Here is a 16,683-nt window from a genome sequence, read left to right as displayed (position 1 = left end):
CCGAGAACGAAAGAGTTAACGTGCGAGGAGTATTTGATGGCTGTGGGCCTGTACTCACTGCATTTGCAAGAATGACGGAAATTTCATTGAAACCTGTCGAATTTTGATAGGTCTATGTAGAATGAATGTGGAGAGGATGTTTCCTATAGCGGAGGAGCCCAAGACCAGAGGGCAGAGCCTTAGAATAGAACAACATTCCTTTAGAAAAGAGATGTGGAGGAATTTCTTTCACCAGAGAGTCATGAGTCTGCAGAATTCACTGCCACATACAGCTGTAAAGGCCTAGTCATTGGATATATTTAAAGCATAGGTTGATAGGTTCTTGATTGGTAAGGACATCAAAGATTACTCAGAGAGTGCAAGTGAAAGAGGTTGAGAGGAATGATGGATCAGCCATGATAGAATGGCAGAACAGACTTAATGGGCCAAATAGCCTAATTCTGCCCCTTTATCTTATGTTCTTATATTCTCTAATCTTGTTTATCAACCTCTGCATTGGACAACATTGAAACCCTTCTGAAAATCCATATAAACCACATACATTGGTCCTCCCTTATCACATCACATTCTCAAGGAAATCCAGTACTTCAGTCAAGTGCCAATTTTCTTTCATAAATCCCCCGATGATTCTGTCAAACAGATAGACAGAGTCAGCATACCAGCATCAATCATACCAGTGCCCAAGAAAAGCGGGGTGAGCAGTCCCAATGACTATCACCCAGTTGCACTCATATCTACAGTGAAGAAGTACTTTAAGAGGTTGATCATGCCTAGAATTAACTCATGCTCAAGCAAGGACGTGGTCATGTTGCAATTCACCTCCTGCCACAATAGGTCTATCTCATAGGTTCTCTATTTGACCTTGGACAATACCAATGTACATGCAAGGCTGCTGCTTATTGATTACAGCTTAGTATTCAACACCAATAAAACTGAAAGAGTGCAGAGAAAAGTTACAAGGATGTTGCAAGGGTTTGAGGACCTGATTTATAGGGAAAAGTTGAATAGGTTAGAACTTTATTCTCAGAGCGTAAAAGAATGAGGGGAGACTTGATAGAGGTATACAAAATCATAAGGGGTATAGATAGGGTAAATGTAACCAAGCTTTTTCCACTGAGGTTGGATCAGACTAGAACTAGAGGTCATGGGTTAAGAGTGAAAGGTAAAAGATATAAAGGGAACATGAGAGGAAATGTTTTCACTCAGAGGGTGATGATAGCGTGGAACGAGCTGCAGCAGAAGTGGTGAATGCAGGTTCAATTTTAACATTTGAGAGAAATTAGGAGAGGTATGGAGGCTATGGTCCTGATGTAGGTCGATGGGACTAGTCAGATTAATACTCCTTCATGGACTATTGAGGCCTAAGGGTCTGTTTCCGTGCTGTAGTGTTTTATGACTCAATGACCAGCATCCCTTCAGTACTAATCAATAAACTTTGAAACTTGGGTCTCCATACGTCTCTCTGCAACTGGATCCTTGACTTCCTCATCAGAAGCCAGTCAGTGCAGATTGGAAATAACATTTCCTCCTCTCTGACAATCAACACAGGCACAACTCAAGGATGCATGCTCAGCCAATTGCTCTATTCTCTCTACATATCAACATCTCTGAAGATCTATCCGGGGCCTAACATACAGATGCAATTACGAAGAAGGCATACCAGCAGCATTCTAACTGGTTGCATCATGGTCTGGTATGGAGGGACCACTGCACAGGATTGTAAAAAGCTGCAGAGGGCTGTAAGCTCACCCAGCTCTATTCATAAGCACTAGCCTACCCAACATCGAGGGTATCTTCGAAAGGTGATGCTTCTAAAAGGTGACATCAATCATTAAGAACCCTCAACACCCAGGATATGTCCCTTCTTGTTACTACCGTCAGGAAAGAGGCACAAGAAGAAGCACATTCAGCATTTTTGGAACAGCTTCTTCTCCTTGCCATGAATGATCCATGAACCTCTGAACACAACCTCACTATTTCTGTTCTTTTATACAGTGGATTCTGGTTAATTGACCCATTGGTTAATCAGGGCAGCCATTTATTTGAGACAACTCAAAGGACAAACCTGTGAAAGTAGCTGGGATTCCCTTTGTTTATTTGGGACACTGTGCTGCTTAATTGGGACAGGAGACTGCTGCTGAACAGTTTCTAATTAGTGTCAATTGTGTGTGCTTGTGTTCAAAAAGCAATGATTTTTGTCACTGATACCTGGCGAGAAATAACCAACAAGACAATACAGAACTATTTTGCTCACTGCAGTTTCAAGCATTCAATGAAATAATTTTACTACTTCAGTAAGTTAGGAATGAAGGATTTGAAGGTATTGCCAATCATCTTCAGTCTTTGACTGGAAAATCCTACAAAAGATAGAGGATTCAGCCCAGTACATCACAGATAAAACCCTCCCAACCACTGAACAAATTTACATGAAACTTAGTCATAGAAAAGCACCATCCATCATCAAAGATCCTCACTACCCAGGCCATGCTCTTTTCTTGCGGCTGCCATCAGGTAGAAGGTACAAGTGCCTCAGGGCTCACACCACTAGGTTCAAGAACAGTCACTACCCCTCAACCATCAGGCTGTTGATCAAAAGGGATAACTACACTCATTTAAGGACTCTTATCTTGTTACTTCATGCTTGTTGTTATTGCTATTTATTATCTGCATTGGCACAGTTTGTTTACAGTTCCTGATGTTTACAGTTTACAGATCCTGTTTACAGTTACTGGTCTATAGATTTGCTAAATATGCCTGCAGAAAAAAATCTCAGAGTTGCATGTGGTGACATGTTTGTACTCATAACAAATTTTACTTTGAACTTTGATGCAACAATGAAAATAAAGATTTGAAGGATGCAGTTATCAAAACCATTGTATGAAGGCAGTCGTCCTTTGTCTGTACTATGTGTTTGTACTAATTTTATTCATTTACAGTCAAAAGAAAACAGCAACATATACGGAATGAATTCCTCCATCAATAACTATTAGGAACTATATTAATAGTATTAGAGTTCTACAAACGGTAATTTGTTCAGTAGTTCCTTTAAACACAATTTGTTACTCAGTTAAATGGTAGTTTGTCTTTTATATACTGTACCTGTTTAACTATTTCCCTGAAACTTGGGCTAATTGGGGCAGCTGTTTAATTGGGCCAAAGTGTAGTGATCTAGATGTGTCCCAACTATCCGTAATTAATTTTTATATATATATGTATTGCCCTGGTTCACATCTTTACTGTTATGTTGTAGGTATTTCACTTAGCAATTCTGTAAGAGCAGTCTGTTCTGCTTTCAGCCTGCTTGGGTTATTGGTGAAGATAAGGGATGATGTGGAATGTGTGCCACCCAATTAATGGGAGGTTTTCTTGGTGAGGGACGCTAAGGCTGGTCTTGGGAGTTTTTGTTTTGATTTGGCAGGAGATGAAGAGAGAATACGCTGGGGAGAACCGGTCGTAGGATATGACCCGGTGGGTGTCTCGTTTGTTTGAGATGGATTGCGAGTGACATCCGGAAGGTGGTGTGTGATTTCATGCAGACCGAGGGCCCAGCACATGAGTGACAGAGAAGTTCATGATGAGCTCCAACTTTTGCATATTTGAGTGTTTAATTAAAATGAGCCCTTTTCCTTTTGTTTTTCTTTACTAGCCCTTTAGTTAAGATTCTTAAATATAATTGCTTTAATTGTATGCAGTGTTCTGTCTGTTATTTCGTGGCACTAATTTGTAACAGGGTAGCAAATTACACAGCATCCACACAAACCGGGGTTTGGGGCAGAAAAGCCATCTCGGTCTCACCAGTTTGGTGGGACCGGAGAGTGTCTTCCCCAGACCTGTGCAAGCCAAGGAAAGCAGGGTTTTCACAGAGATACACACACGCACACACACAGTTGCCACTAAACAAATTTCATGACATATGTCAGTGATAATAAGTCCGATTCTGATTCCAAACCCTATATTCTTAGATGATCCTATGCCTCATCTGCAAATATCAACAGGCAGTAAACAGGAATGGAAATTAAGTACATCCTAGATATTTTGCTGCTCACTATGCTCCCATTACTTCCCTCTCAACCAAGGTTGTTTACACAGAGCGAAGACTACAGACCTGAGAGTGGAAACTCAACGTCAGAATACTGACTTCAAAAATACAAAAATGAATGACACAATATGGTAAAAGCTATAGAGATCAATATTGTTCTTTTGCTTTGTAAGTCCCTCCACTAAAAAGTTTTAACCACTAAGCAAACTTTAATTATAATTGTACACTCTTGAAGTCTAACAGAAGTTGTCTCACAATGTACATTGTTCTGGACTGTAAAGTGAATAGACATTAAGAGCAAAACATGAATGCTATTAATTTTCCAAATTATCTTTGAAATAAAGCCCACCTGATGAACCACCAGCCTTCAAGGTTCCGCTGTATGACCTCCACCATGACGCCTTTTTCAAAGCCAATCTCATCTTTGCCTTGGTTGACATATGGTTGCACAGTGATATATTTTTCCTCTATCATAAATATACATCAAAGCAAAGTTAGTGCAAAGGATTTGAAACTCTTTAACAGACATGAAAAATACAGAAATAGTTGCTGCAGTGCTACTGAGCTCTGTTGTCAAGAAAAGTCCATCAAGCTTCTTCTCCCTCATTTTTTTCAGGTTAAGTTTTGACTGAATGATCTTTTGAATAAAGTAATGGAATTGAATAATTGGATGGCTTCACAATGCAGAAGAAGCCATTCTGCCCATTGCATTTGAGCTGGCTTCCTAAAATAGTATCCAATTAATTCCATTTCTGTCATCCTTTCAAATGAACACAACAATTTAGAATTTCATTGTACTTACCCAGTTTGTTTTTTTTTTAAATTCTGAACAATCCTTCTACTGTTTCGGTTTTTTCACATTGTAGAATACTGTGCAAAATATCCATGATGCTTTTGGTGATAGTTTCAAATTGATTTAAAATTATCAATAGGCCCTTTAGCCCACCATGATGGCCATCAATTACCTATATCTGAATTTCCAGGACTCACAGCCCAATGTCTTCTATGCTCTGGAATTTCAAGTACTCATCTAAACACTTCTGAAATGTTCCAAGAGTATCTCTCTTCATCACCTCCTCAAGCAGTGTGTTCCAGATTTCAATTACCTTCTGGGAGAAAGATATTTCCTTCAAAATACTCTAAGTCTCCTACTCCTTACTTTAACCCTTGATGTCTGGTTAAAGTAAAGGCAATGCTGCTAAAGGGAAAGGTTTCTCAATATCAACAACATTTATGTCCTTCATAATTTTGTATACCCCTGGCAGTTCCCTTTATCAGCCTGCAGAAGAACAGTTTTTCTTTATTGAAATCATCTGAACCTATGATGACTGTCCATCTATTTGTAATTTAATGTAAAATGCCCTGGTTTATTTTGCTTCTTCTTACTTTTTAAAACACCTCTAATTATAAAGACCACTTTAATACATCCTATACATTCTGTCCTAAAATTACAATATCTAAAAAAGAACAAAACCTCTCGAAGTCCAACTCAACGTCCCTGTCATGAGAGGAATAAATGGGTAAGGCCAAGGCCAGCCAACAGGGCTCTGGTGAGCTGTATAGGTTAATCCCCTGTGCAGTGGATTACAGAAATATTGTTGGACTCCAACCACACCATCGACTTTGTGAGAAGAAGCTTGAGAAACTGGCTCAGAACAAAGGATGATGGAGGCGGGATGTCATTGATGGCCTAAACTGCACTGGGAGCTAAGGGCCCAAGAAGAAGAAAAAGAACAGACCCAAAAATGATATCCCCAAATATGCTACATAAGTCAATAACAAAATAATATTCAAACAGCAATCAAACCGTTATGTATAACTTACTTCTTTTTAATACTTGTGTCTATCCCCTGAACTCAATAGGAATTTAAATTTCTACTGTTCTGCAAACAAGATAGCCTCAATTCAGTAAGTATTGATCGGGGTGTGGAACAATCACATCGCAATGGAATTTTAGGGTCCCAAGACAAATTTCCAAACAATATGGGAGAGGTCGCCATTTCAATAATAATGAGTATCATTAGATATGGATTTGAGAATTAGGTACAAAAAGAGGGTCAGGAAAGGTGGAGCAGAATTTAGGCCTAGGGCAGCACTGAGACCATTAGCACCTACAGTATTTTTGAGAGTAAGGTATAAAAGGAGCACTAGAAAGGATGGAGGTAGGTAAGGCCTAAGGGTGACATCAAGATTGGCAGCATATGCATAATTATTGAGACTGAGGTATAACTGGAGTGACAAGTAAAGTGAGAGCTGCCATGTTGGAACATACATTTTGAGAATTACTGGGGATGAAGTGCAGACTTTAGTGAGCAGTGACGAGGTGAAGATTTTTTTTCTTCTCTTTCCTGGAGGAAGAGACTGGGGATAAAGCATATGAAAGCTGGGGCAATGATATGCTCATTCTGTAGGATGTGGGAGATCAGGGACAGTTCCAATGTCCCAGCTGACTATACCTACTGTATGACAAGTAGCAGCTCTTGGCAAGCCACACAGAGCAGCTGGAACTGCAGCTGGACTTGCTATGCAGCAGTTGTGATGCAGAAAATGTGGTATATAGTACACCTAGTGAATTGCCCACACTGCAGATTGGTGACTGCCAAGAAGGGCGTTAAGTGCAGTTAGTTAGTGCAGGAATTCCCTCTGATCATTCCCTTCTCAAACAAGTGTTTATAGGGTGTGGGAGGGGCAACTAGCCTCAAAGAGGAAAGCAACAACAGCAGCTAAGTACATTTATTATCAAAGTACACTATGTATACAGAATACAATTCTGAGATTCATCCTCCCTTGGGCAGCCACGAAACAAAGAAATATCATGGAACCCGTTCAAAGAAAACATCAAACACGCAGCACTTGAAATAAAAGAAAAATTTGCGCAAACAGTAAAAAGCAAGTGAATAAGTATCAATCATCAAACAAGGAGTCCAGGACTATTCAGTTTAGTTCTATTCAGTGCCATGCCACTAGCCAACTGCAGACTGCAGAGCCAGTCTTTGTCAAAGTACCCCAGTCCACTTCAATCACCCTAATCAAACTGCTCAAAACCAGCAAAACAAGAGTAACCAGAATCCAGAAATGCATGCAACATGAACCCCAGACCCCCAAATGAATCCACAGCCACAAGCCGCTCCGATCAATCCTTGTAGAATAGAATGCAAGACTTCTCCATTTTCCTCTGATAGCAGTTAGCGAGTAGGAGTGGAAGACCAGTCTAATGCTGAACACCCGCCTGCACTCTTCAACCTTGCCCGACACGTCAATCGGAGAGAGGCAATGGAGTCAATCGTGGGCTCACACTCCACCAGCAGGCTGCACACACTGCTCTCAACCCCATCGAACTCCCTTGGAGACAGCAAAGCACTAAATCACTCAATCAGCATGTAAATACATGATCAAAATGTAAATCACAGGCTTCAATCGCATACAGCTGAATAGTAGAGTCATTTTTGAGAGAAGTGATAAGAGTAGTTGTTTCATGAAGTGTTTGCTGGTGCCATCTTACCACGAGTTACAAGTTTCAGGCACCATGGTTACATTAGATACACAACTGTGGAGGAAAATGTCTATTCCACCACCAACAATAGGGCTTTGTTAGTAAAATGAACAGACAGGCACTTCTATGCCATCAGTGAGACTCAGATTATAAATGAGGAGACACCTGGGGCAAATTAGGGTGTATAAGTCTCTATGGCCTGACAAGGTATCCCCTTGGACCTTGTGGGAGACTCGTGAAGAAAATCTAGGGTCCTGGCAGAGCTATTTAAAATATCCTTAGCTTCAGATGAGGTGCCGAAGGATTGATTGAAGGATAGCTAATGTTGTTCCATTGTTCAAGAAAGGCTCTAAGGTGGGAAATTATAGGCTGGTGAGCCTGATGTCAGGATTGCGTAAATTATTGGAAAGCATTCTCAGGAATAGGATATGGATAGGCAAGACCTGATTAGGAATATTCAACATAGCTTTGTGCGTGATAGATCATGTCTAACCAATCTTATAGTGTTTTCTGAGGAGGTTACCAGGAAAGTTGATGCAGCATCCTCGTAAATCTCTGCAATCTGTTTATAGCTTCTACATCCTTCCTATAATGAGGCAACCAGAACTGGACATAATTATTTCAAGAGTGGTCTAATCAGGGTCTCATAGAGCTGCAACATTATTTTGTGGCTTCTGAACTCAAAATCTCACCTAATGAAGGACAATATACCATATGCCTTCTTAACCACCCTATAACTTGCACAGCAACTTTGAGGGAACTGTGGACTTGGACTCTCAAGATATTGAAAACAGGAAATATAAAAACAGGAAATATTCAGGAATAGTTAGAAAGACTTTGTGCAGAGGAAGTTGTGTCTCGCTAACTTGATTAATTAGATAATAAAGGAATGGAGGGAAATGAAGTGAACTGTTTGCTGGTGCCATCTTACCAGCAGCTGTTAATTGGATCCAAAGCTGGCTTGGTGCTAGAATGCAGAGGGTAGTGGTGAAAGAATACTTTTATGATCGGAAGTCTGTAAAGGGGTGTACCACAGAGATCAAAGTTGGGAATGTACGATCAATAAGTTTGCAGATGTCATGAAGATTAGTGGTGCTATGGATAGTGAGGAAGGTTTTCTGCGGCAGGATATAGATCGGATGAAAAGTTGAGGTGAACATGGAATTTAATCTCCAACAAGCGTGATGTGATGCAGTTTGGAAAGCTAAATAAGGCTAAGGCATACACATAAATAGTATGGCACTAAGGAATGTTGACAAATAGGGAGACCCAGATGTCCAAATCCACAGGTTCATAAGGTGGTGAAAAAGGCACAGGTCATGCTTGTTTTCCTAGAGGCAAGCAATATAAGAATTGTTCTGTTGTAACTTTAGAAACACTGGCTAGGAGACATTTGAGCGTTGTGAGTACTTCTGGCCACTACACCATTGGAAGGATGTGATCGTATTGCAGAGAAGATTTTCTAGGAAGTTGCCTACATTGACGGGCTTTAGCTATAAGGATGTAATAGATAGATGGGCTTGTTTCTTCCTGAAGTGAAGGAGGCCGAGGGCTCACTTGACAGAATTATCTAAGAAATGAGAGGTACAGATAAGGCAGAGGGTCAAAAATAAGGCGGCATGGGTCTAAGGTGAGAGGAAAATGTTTTAAAAGGGAAATAGAGGGGTAAGTTCCCCCTCTCCCCCACAGAGAGTGGATGATACCTGGAACATGCTGCCAGAAAGCTGGTAATAAAATACAGTCACTGTTTGAGAAGCATTTGAATTGGCACTCAAATATGTATGGCATGGAAGGATATAGTCATAATGCGATTAGATCAAATCAGAATTGTTTATGTGGACAAAAAGGTCAGCATGAACATAGTGGGCTGAAGGGCCAGTTTCACTGCTGTACATCTGTCTCTGAAGATGATTCTTCAGTAATAGAATAACCTTTAGTTTAATGTACAAACAATTATCCTGTGTAATGCATTGCAGTCCGAGCAGAAGCAAGTACATACACAAAATTCCATGCTGCACCAATGGTATTTGGCCACATACAACTTACATAAAATGCAAACCCATATCACAGCACAGCTGTTGTCTGTGAAACTGATGTTTTATTTCAAGAAGTGGCTGTTGAGTTACAGCAATTCTGATTATTTTGAATTGTTAGCATACACAAAGCTCATAAATTCAGTTATGTGAATACCATCTTGAAATGAAAGATTTGAAGCATTACATCATTTGTTTTTCTTTTAAATAGCTCATGCTTAAAAAAAAAAGCCTGAGGCCAAAGAGCAAGCTTCCATTGGCAATGATGAGCAGCCAAGAATGAAGAACAAAACCAAAAATCTAATTTCAGAATATCCAAGTCTGCATCAATTGGAATTGTTTGCTGATTCTGGAAACTCAACATTTCCAGGACACAAACTAATTGAACAGGCTTTATTTCCTCTAATGAAGTCCATCAAAGCTAAAACATGAAGAGAGGGCAGAGCATGAGGGAGGAGAAGCAAAGAACATAGAAGATTGGGCTAAATCACTGGCATATGTCGTGAAATTTGTTAACTTAGTGGCACAGTACAATGCAATAGATGAAAACATAGAACAAAAAAAGTAAATCCATTACAGTATGTATGTATATAAATAAATTAAGTGAATAAATTAATTATAAATCGATTAAATAAATTAAAAAGTGCAAAAAATGTATTTTTTAAAAAAAAAGTGAGGTAGTGTTCATAGGTTCAATGTCCATTTAGGATTCGGAAGGCAGAGGGGAAGAGTCTGTTCTTGAAGCACTGAGTGTGTGCCTTCATGTTTCTGTACCTCCTTCCTGATGGTAACAATGAGAAGAGGGCATGTCCTGAGTATGGGGGTCCTTAATAAAGGACGCCGCCTTTCTGATGTACTGCTCCTTGAATATGTCTTGGATACTGTGGAGGCTAGTACACAAGTTAGAGCTGACTAATTTTACAACTTCCTGTAGTTTTTTTCAGTCCTGTGCAGTAGCCCCCTCCCACTCCCCCCATTACCAGACAGTGATGCAGTCTGTCAGAATGCTCTCCGCAGTACATCTATAGAAGTTTTCAAGTGCTTTAGGTGACAAAATAAATATTTTCAAACTCCTAATAAACACAGCCACTGTCTTGCTTTCTTTATTGCCACATCGATATGTTGGGACCAGGTTAGATCCTCGGAGATATTGACACCCAGGAATTTGAAATTGCTCACTCTCTCCACTTCTGATCCCTCTGTGGGGACTGGCTCATGTTCCTTCATCTTACCCTTCTTGAAGTCCACAATCAGCTCTTTGGTCCTACTGACATTGAATGCAAGGTTGCTACTGCAACACCACTCAACTAGTTGGCATATCTCGCTCCTGTATGCCCTCTTGCCTCGATCTGAGATCTTGCCAACAATGATTGTATCATCAGTAAATTTATAAATGGCATTTGAACTATACCTAGTCACACACTCATGGGTATAGAGTAGAGCAGAGCAATGGGCTAAGCATACATCCCTGAGGTGCGCCAGTGTTGATAGTCAGCAAGGAGGAGGTATTATTACCAATCTGTACAGATGTGGTGTTCCGGTTAGGAAGTCGAGGAACCAGTTAGTGTTGTACAGAGGCCCAGGTTCTGTAGCTTATCAATCAGGACTGCGGGAATGATGGTGTTAAACACTGAGCTATAGTCAACGAACAGCATCCTGACATGGGTGTTTGTATTGTCCAGGTGATCTAAGGCTGTGTGAAGGGCCATTGAGATTGTGTCTGCCATATACCTATTGTGGCGATAAAACAAATTGCAATGGGTTCAGGTCCTTGCTGAGGCAGGAGTTGATCTCTCAAAGCGTTTCATCACTGTAGATGGAAGTGCTACTGGATGACAGTTATTAGGCAGCTCACACTACTCTCCTTGGGCACTGGTATAATTGTTACCCTTTTGAAGCAGGTGGGAACTTCCAACCATAGCAGTGAGAGATTGAAAATAACACTCACAACACGCTGGAGGAACTCAGCAGGTTGGGCAGCATCCGTGGAAAAGATCGGTCGACGTTTCGGGCCAGAACCCTTCGTCAGGACTGTAGGGGTAAGGGGCAGAGGCCCTATAAAGAAGGTGGGGGGAGGGTGGGAAGGAGAAGGCTGGAGAAGGTTCAATGTCTGGTAATGGGGGGGAGTGGGAGGGGGCTACTGCACAGGACTGAAAAAAACTACAGGAAGTTGTAAAATTAGTCAGCTCTAACTTGCGTACTAGCCTCCATAGTATCCAAGACATATTCAAGGAGCGGTATATCAGAAAGGCGGCGTCCTTTATTAAGGACCCCCATACCCAGGACATGCCTTCTTCTCATTGTTACCATCAGGAAGGAGGTACAGAAACATGAAGGCACACACTCAGTGCTTCAAGAATAGACTCTTCCCCTCTGCCTTCTGATTCCTAAATGGACATTGAATCTTCTCCTTCCCACCCTCTTTATAGGGCCTCTGCCCCTTACCCCTACAGTCCTGACGAAGGGTTCCGGCCCGAAACGTCGACCGATCTTTTCCACTGATGCTGCCCAACCTGCTGAGTTCCTCCAGCAGTTGTGAGTGTTGCTTTGACCCCAGCTTCTGCAGATAATTTGTGGAGAGATTGAAAATATCCTTGAATACTCCCACCAGTTGGTTGGCACACGTTTTCAGAGCCTTACCAGGTACTCCATCGGGGCCTATAACCTTGCAAGGGTTCACCCTCCTGAAAGACAGCCTAACATTGGTCTCCGAGACAGAGATCCCAGGGCCACTGAGTGCAGCAGGGATCTTCACAGCTGTAGTTATATTCTCCCTTTCAAAACAGGCATAGAAGGCATTGAGCTTAGCTGGTACTGAAGCTTAACTGCTATTCATGATCTTGGATTTTGCTTTGTAGGAAGTATTGGCTTGCAAACCCTGCCAGAGTTGATGTGCATCCGATTCCGCCTCCAACCTCACTCAGAATTGTTTCTTCACTCTTGAAATAGCCCTCCGCAAGTCATGCCTGGTTTTCTTGTACAGGCCTGGGTCACCAAACTTAGATGCCACAGATCTAGCCCTCAGCAGATAACAAACTTCCTCCATGGCTTTTTTAGTTTGGGAATGTACAGCAAGTTTTCGTAGACACACTCTACAGGTAGACACAACATACAGGTTTTAATGAGGTTGGTAACAACTGTGGCACACTCATCCAGATTCGAAATATAGTCCAGTCCACTCCTGTGCTTCCCTTGTCCATATCTTCTTGGTCCTCAATACTGGTGCTGCAGTCTTCACTCTCTGTCTCTACTCAGGGAGTAGAAGTACAGCCAGATAATCAGACTTTCTGGTGTGGGCATGGAATAGCATGGTAGGCACTCTTGATGGTGGTGTAACAGTGGTCCAGTGTGTTGCTTCCTCTGGTACTACAAGCGATTTGTTGATGATAATTATTTAGTGATTTTTTTCAGGCTGGCCTAGTTTAAATCCCCCAAAATGATGGTGAGAGCATCAGAGTGTGTTGTTTTGTGCCTGCTGAACACATTGCTCAGATCGTCTAGAGCCTGTTTGACATTGGCCTGAGGTGGAATGCACAAAATTTGGGAACAGCTTTTTTCCAACTGTGATAAGACTGCTGAATGGATCCTGACCCAGATCTGGGCCGTACCCTCCAAATATCTGGTCCTGCCTCTCGGTTTTTTTTGCACTACTTTACTTACCCTTTTCTATTTTTTTATTTATGATTTATAATTTAAATTTTTACTATTCACTGTTGATTTGTACTCCAGGGAGCGCGAAGCGCAGAATCAAATATCTCTGTGATGATTGTACGCTCTATTATCAATTGTTTGGCGATAATAAAGTAAAGTAAAATGATCGCTGAAATCTCTCGCAGAGTCTAAAATGGCCGACACTTCATTGCAAGATACTCCAGGTCTGGGGAGCAGAATTGGGACATCACTGTCACATTGATCACCAAGAGGAGTTCATCATGAGGCATATACCTCCACCTCTGCTTTTGAGAGACTTGAAAGTCCAATCCTGATGGTGTATAGTGAACCCGTCAATCCGAGTCACTGATTCCAGTACAGGAGGGTTAACCAGGGTTCCATGAAGCAGAGGACACAAGCTATCCTCAAGTCCCTCTGAGATCATCAATTTTATTTACTAGAGACTGCATATTTGCCAGCAATATAGTCGGCATTGGGAGTCAAAAATCCTGTTTTTTTTTTGTCCTGAACGACAGTCACATTTCCTTCAAGAATTCTACGAGAAGTATGGCCACAATCGGCATACTTTCATCAATTTTAAGCAGCGATAGATTGTTCAATCGCATTAAAATATCTTGATTAACTGTACAGACCTTGGATGGAATTGTGATTCTCAGCTGCAGCAGGGCAAAATGGGAGTATTTAATCGTATCCATGAGCTGCGCTGTAATGAGTTTGTTTGAAGGCACCGTGAAATGCAGGAAAGCCAGGAAGAAAGAGGGAAGAACATGGGGTTGGTGAATAGAATATAGGAAAGGATCATAGAACTTGGCAGGAGGGACGGAGCTCAACACGAAATGGAATGAGTTGAGAGAGGCAGAGTCTGGGGAGGAGGGAACAGCATAGGAACGTGATCAGAATACGGCGATAAAAGGCTGAACATGTGAGCAGAAGGCCAAGCTTACAAGCATTGGGAAGTGCTCAGAGTAGCAGAAGTTCAGCATGGAGAAAAAACAGCAGTCTGTGGCAGTAGAACCAATGAGGAAAGAGGTAGTTGCAGCAGGTAGCAGAAACTTTTAAACTTGTTCTTCCCCTCCCTCCAGCCTTTAATACACACAGTCTCCTTTTTTTCCAGTCCTGAAGAGGGCTCAGCCTGAAACATTGACTGCCCATTTCCCTCCACAGATGCCGTCTGACCAGCAAGTGCTTCCAGCATTTTGTGTGCTGATCCAGTTTTCCAGCATCAGCCGTCTCTCGTGCCTCCAGAGGACTTGTAATGCTTGATTCTTTAAATCTGATGGACTTTGGTCATGTGTTGAAAGTAATTAGAAGCCTGCCTTTATAAAAAAGCAGGTCTTTGAAGAGAGTGAGCACAAACCAGTTAGATTCCAAAAGCAGTGAGGAAATAAAGAGCAATATTCATTTAAGAAAAATATCTGCATTTTACTTTAGCAGAGAAAAATCACTAAGGAGATTTCTTAATAAAAGTTCAGAAAAAATAATTTTCCAGTTTGTATCAAGAACTTGGTCTCAGCCACATCAAACCTGTCATTTCTGTGATGCACATGGTGACTTCACGGTCAGAAATATAACCTTTTATTCATTTTATAATGCTTGAATCATAAGAACAAACTTACTTCAACATTTTCCTCTAGTACTGGCATAAATTTAACAGCCAAATGGCCTGTTTCTTTGATATACTAATATTATAATTCTATAACTGTATTATCAGTTGATCTTGCTTTTATTCTATGATTAGAACCAACTTTTCAAGCTAGCAATCTGATCTTTAACCATCCACTCTAGTAGGTGCAGAAACCATAGTGTGTGAAAGATCAGACAAAAATACATCAGAAACTTTTAAAAGAGCGCCACAGAGACAAACACAATACATGCATTCACAATCAATAAATCAGAATAGTCAGCCTTTTAGAGAAAGCACAAACTGTTCAGTCTCTCTGTCCAGTAACTGAATTAAAAGGGCATGGGCCTTTTTTCACCTGGGTTTTGTTGCCGGTTATACATTCCTCCCAGAGTCCACCTCCGGTCCAGTCGACGCAGGTGAGCTTTGCGTCTCTTAGTTACTATAAGTATGGAGTGAAATATTACAAAACAGACATAAAATTGAACAGTAAAATGTTAACAAAAAAACAGATGAACATGTTCACAAAGAAACCACTTGGATTAGGACTGGATGGAGTTTATGGAGTTCAACTATTACAAATAAATCTTTCATTTTAAAATCTAGCAGTAGGCTGTGTATTTCTCTGTACACTAGAAAATGTTTTGGTTTGTACATCCTCTTCAAGATATAATATGAAAAACCTTTTTAGGAATCTGTACACTCTCTTAGCACCAAGTAGTAAACTAGCACAGTTTAGTGACGGAAACTCAACTGGTAGGTTACGGAACAATATTGTTCAGTTCATAAGATGGGCAAAACAATGGCAATTGAAATTTAGTCCTAATAAATGTGAGATGATGCACTTTGGGAAGACCAATAAAGGTAGGATATACAAAATGAGTGGTACATCCCTCTAGATTAATAAGGGATGGAGAGATCTTGGTGTACAAGTCAAAGAACACCTGAAGGTGGCTGTACTGATAAATAAAATGATGAGGAAAGGATACAAGTCAGAACTGATTCTCCCAGAGGGTAGTGACAATCTAGAACGCACCGCGCAAGAAGAGGGAGTCAATTACTCTCACAACATTTAAGAACACTTAGACATGAATTACCAAGATATACAAGACTACAGATTGAGTGCTGGTAAACAAGATTATTAAAGGTGAATATTTGATGGTTGGCACAGACATGGTGGGCTGAAGGGCCTGATTCTGTGATGACTGACTCGGTGACTTTGGAATATTTGTCAAATTATAGTACCTGATGAAAGCTGGCATACAGTGAGATCTGGGTATGAGATGCAGAAGGTAAAAATAGAAGTAAAATCTTGAATTCAGAAGGCAAATACTATGTTAGCCTTTATTGCAAGGGATTTGGGAACAAAAGGAAGGAAGTCTGTTACAACTGGAGACAATGGAAAAACCAGAGAGCGGTAGTAGGTGGTTGCTCCTCTGACTGGTGGCCTGTGGCTAGTGGTGTGCCACAGGGATCAGTTCTGGGTCCATTGTTATTTGTCATTTATAATTATGATCTGGATGATAATGTTGTAAACTAGATCAGCAAATGAGCGGATGACACCAAGATTGGGGGTGTAGTGGACAGTGAGGAAGATTATCAAATCTTACAGCGGATCTGCACCAGCTGGAAAAATGGGCTGAGAAATGGAAGATGGAATTTAATGCAGGCAAGGTGTTGCACTTTGAGAGGACAAACCAGGGTAAGATTTACACAATCATCCCAAACTACTTGTTGAAATAATGTTTGTCCTTGTAGCATTTGATTTTTTTTTTTTAGCCAGTTTGTCTTCATCTACTCTGCTTAGACAAAGTAAATGTACCTG

General features: G+C 41.0%; 1 protein-coding gene across 8 annotated transcripts in view; it reads right to left on the bottom strand.

Moving 5' to 3' along the window:
- Nucleotides 1–16,683, bottom strand: part of sh3pxd2aa (SH3 and PX domains 2Aa) — a 315,062-nt gene that overhangs the window by 48,756 nt on the left and 249,623 nt on the right. For 7 of the 8 annotated variants that reach the window (XR_011882687.1, XR_011882688.1, XR_011882689.1 and 4 more), the window contains 2 exons: nt 15,217–15,300; nt 4,389–4,506 (listed from right to left, as the gene is read on the bottom strand). Coding sequence is in view for 5 of the 8 variants with exons in the window: in XM_072239102.1 (XP_072095203.1) it covers nt 4,389–4,506; nt 15,217–15,300 (202 nt within the window). In the remaining 3 variants the exon portion in view is untranslated. The remainder of the gene's footprint in view (nt 1–4,388; nt 4,507–15,216; nt 15,301–16,683) is intronic. The other variant, XM_072239103.1, reaches the window with a different exon arrangement.

This window comes from Mobula birostris, chromosome 21 (genome assembly GCF_030028105.1).
Source record: "Mobula birostris isolate sMobBir1 chromosome 21, sMobBir1.hap1, whole genome shotgun sequence".
NCBI classification, from domain to species: domain Eukaryota; kingdom Metazoa; phylum Chordata; class Chondrichthyes; order Myliobatiformes; family Myliobatidae; genus Mobula; species Mobula birostris.
The sequence above is the reverse complement of the archived record's forward strand: the minus strand, read 5'-3'. Positions and strand labels throughout refer to the sequence as shown.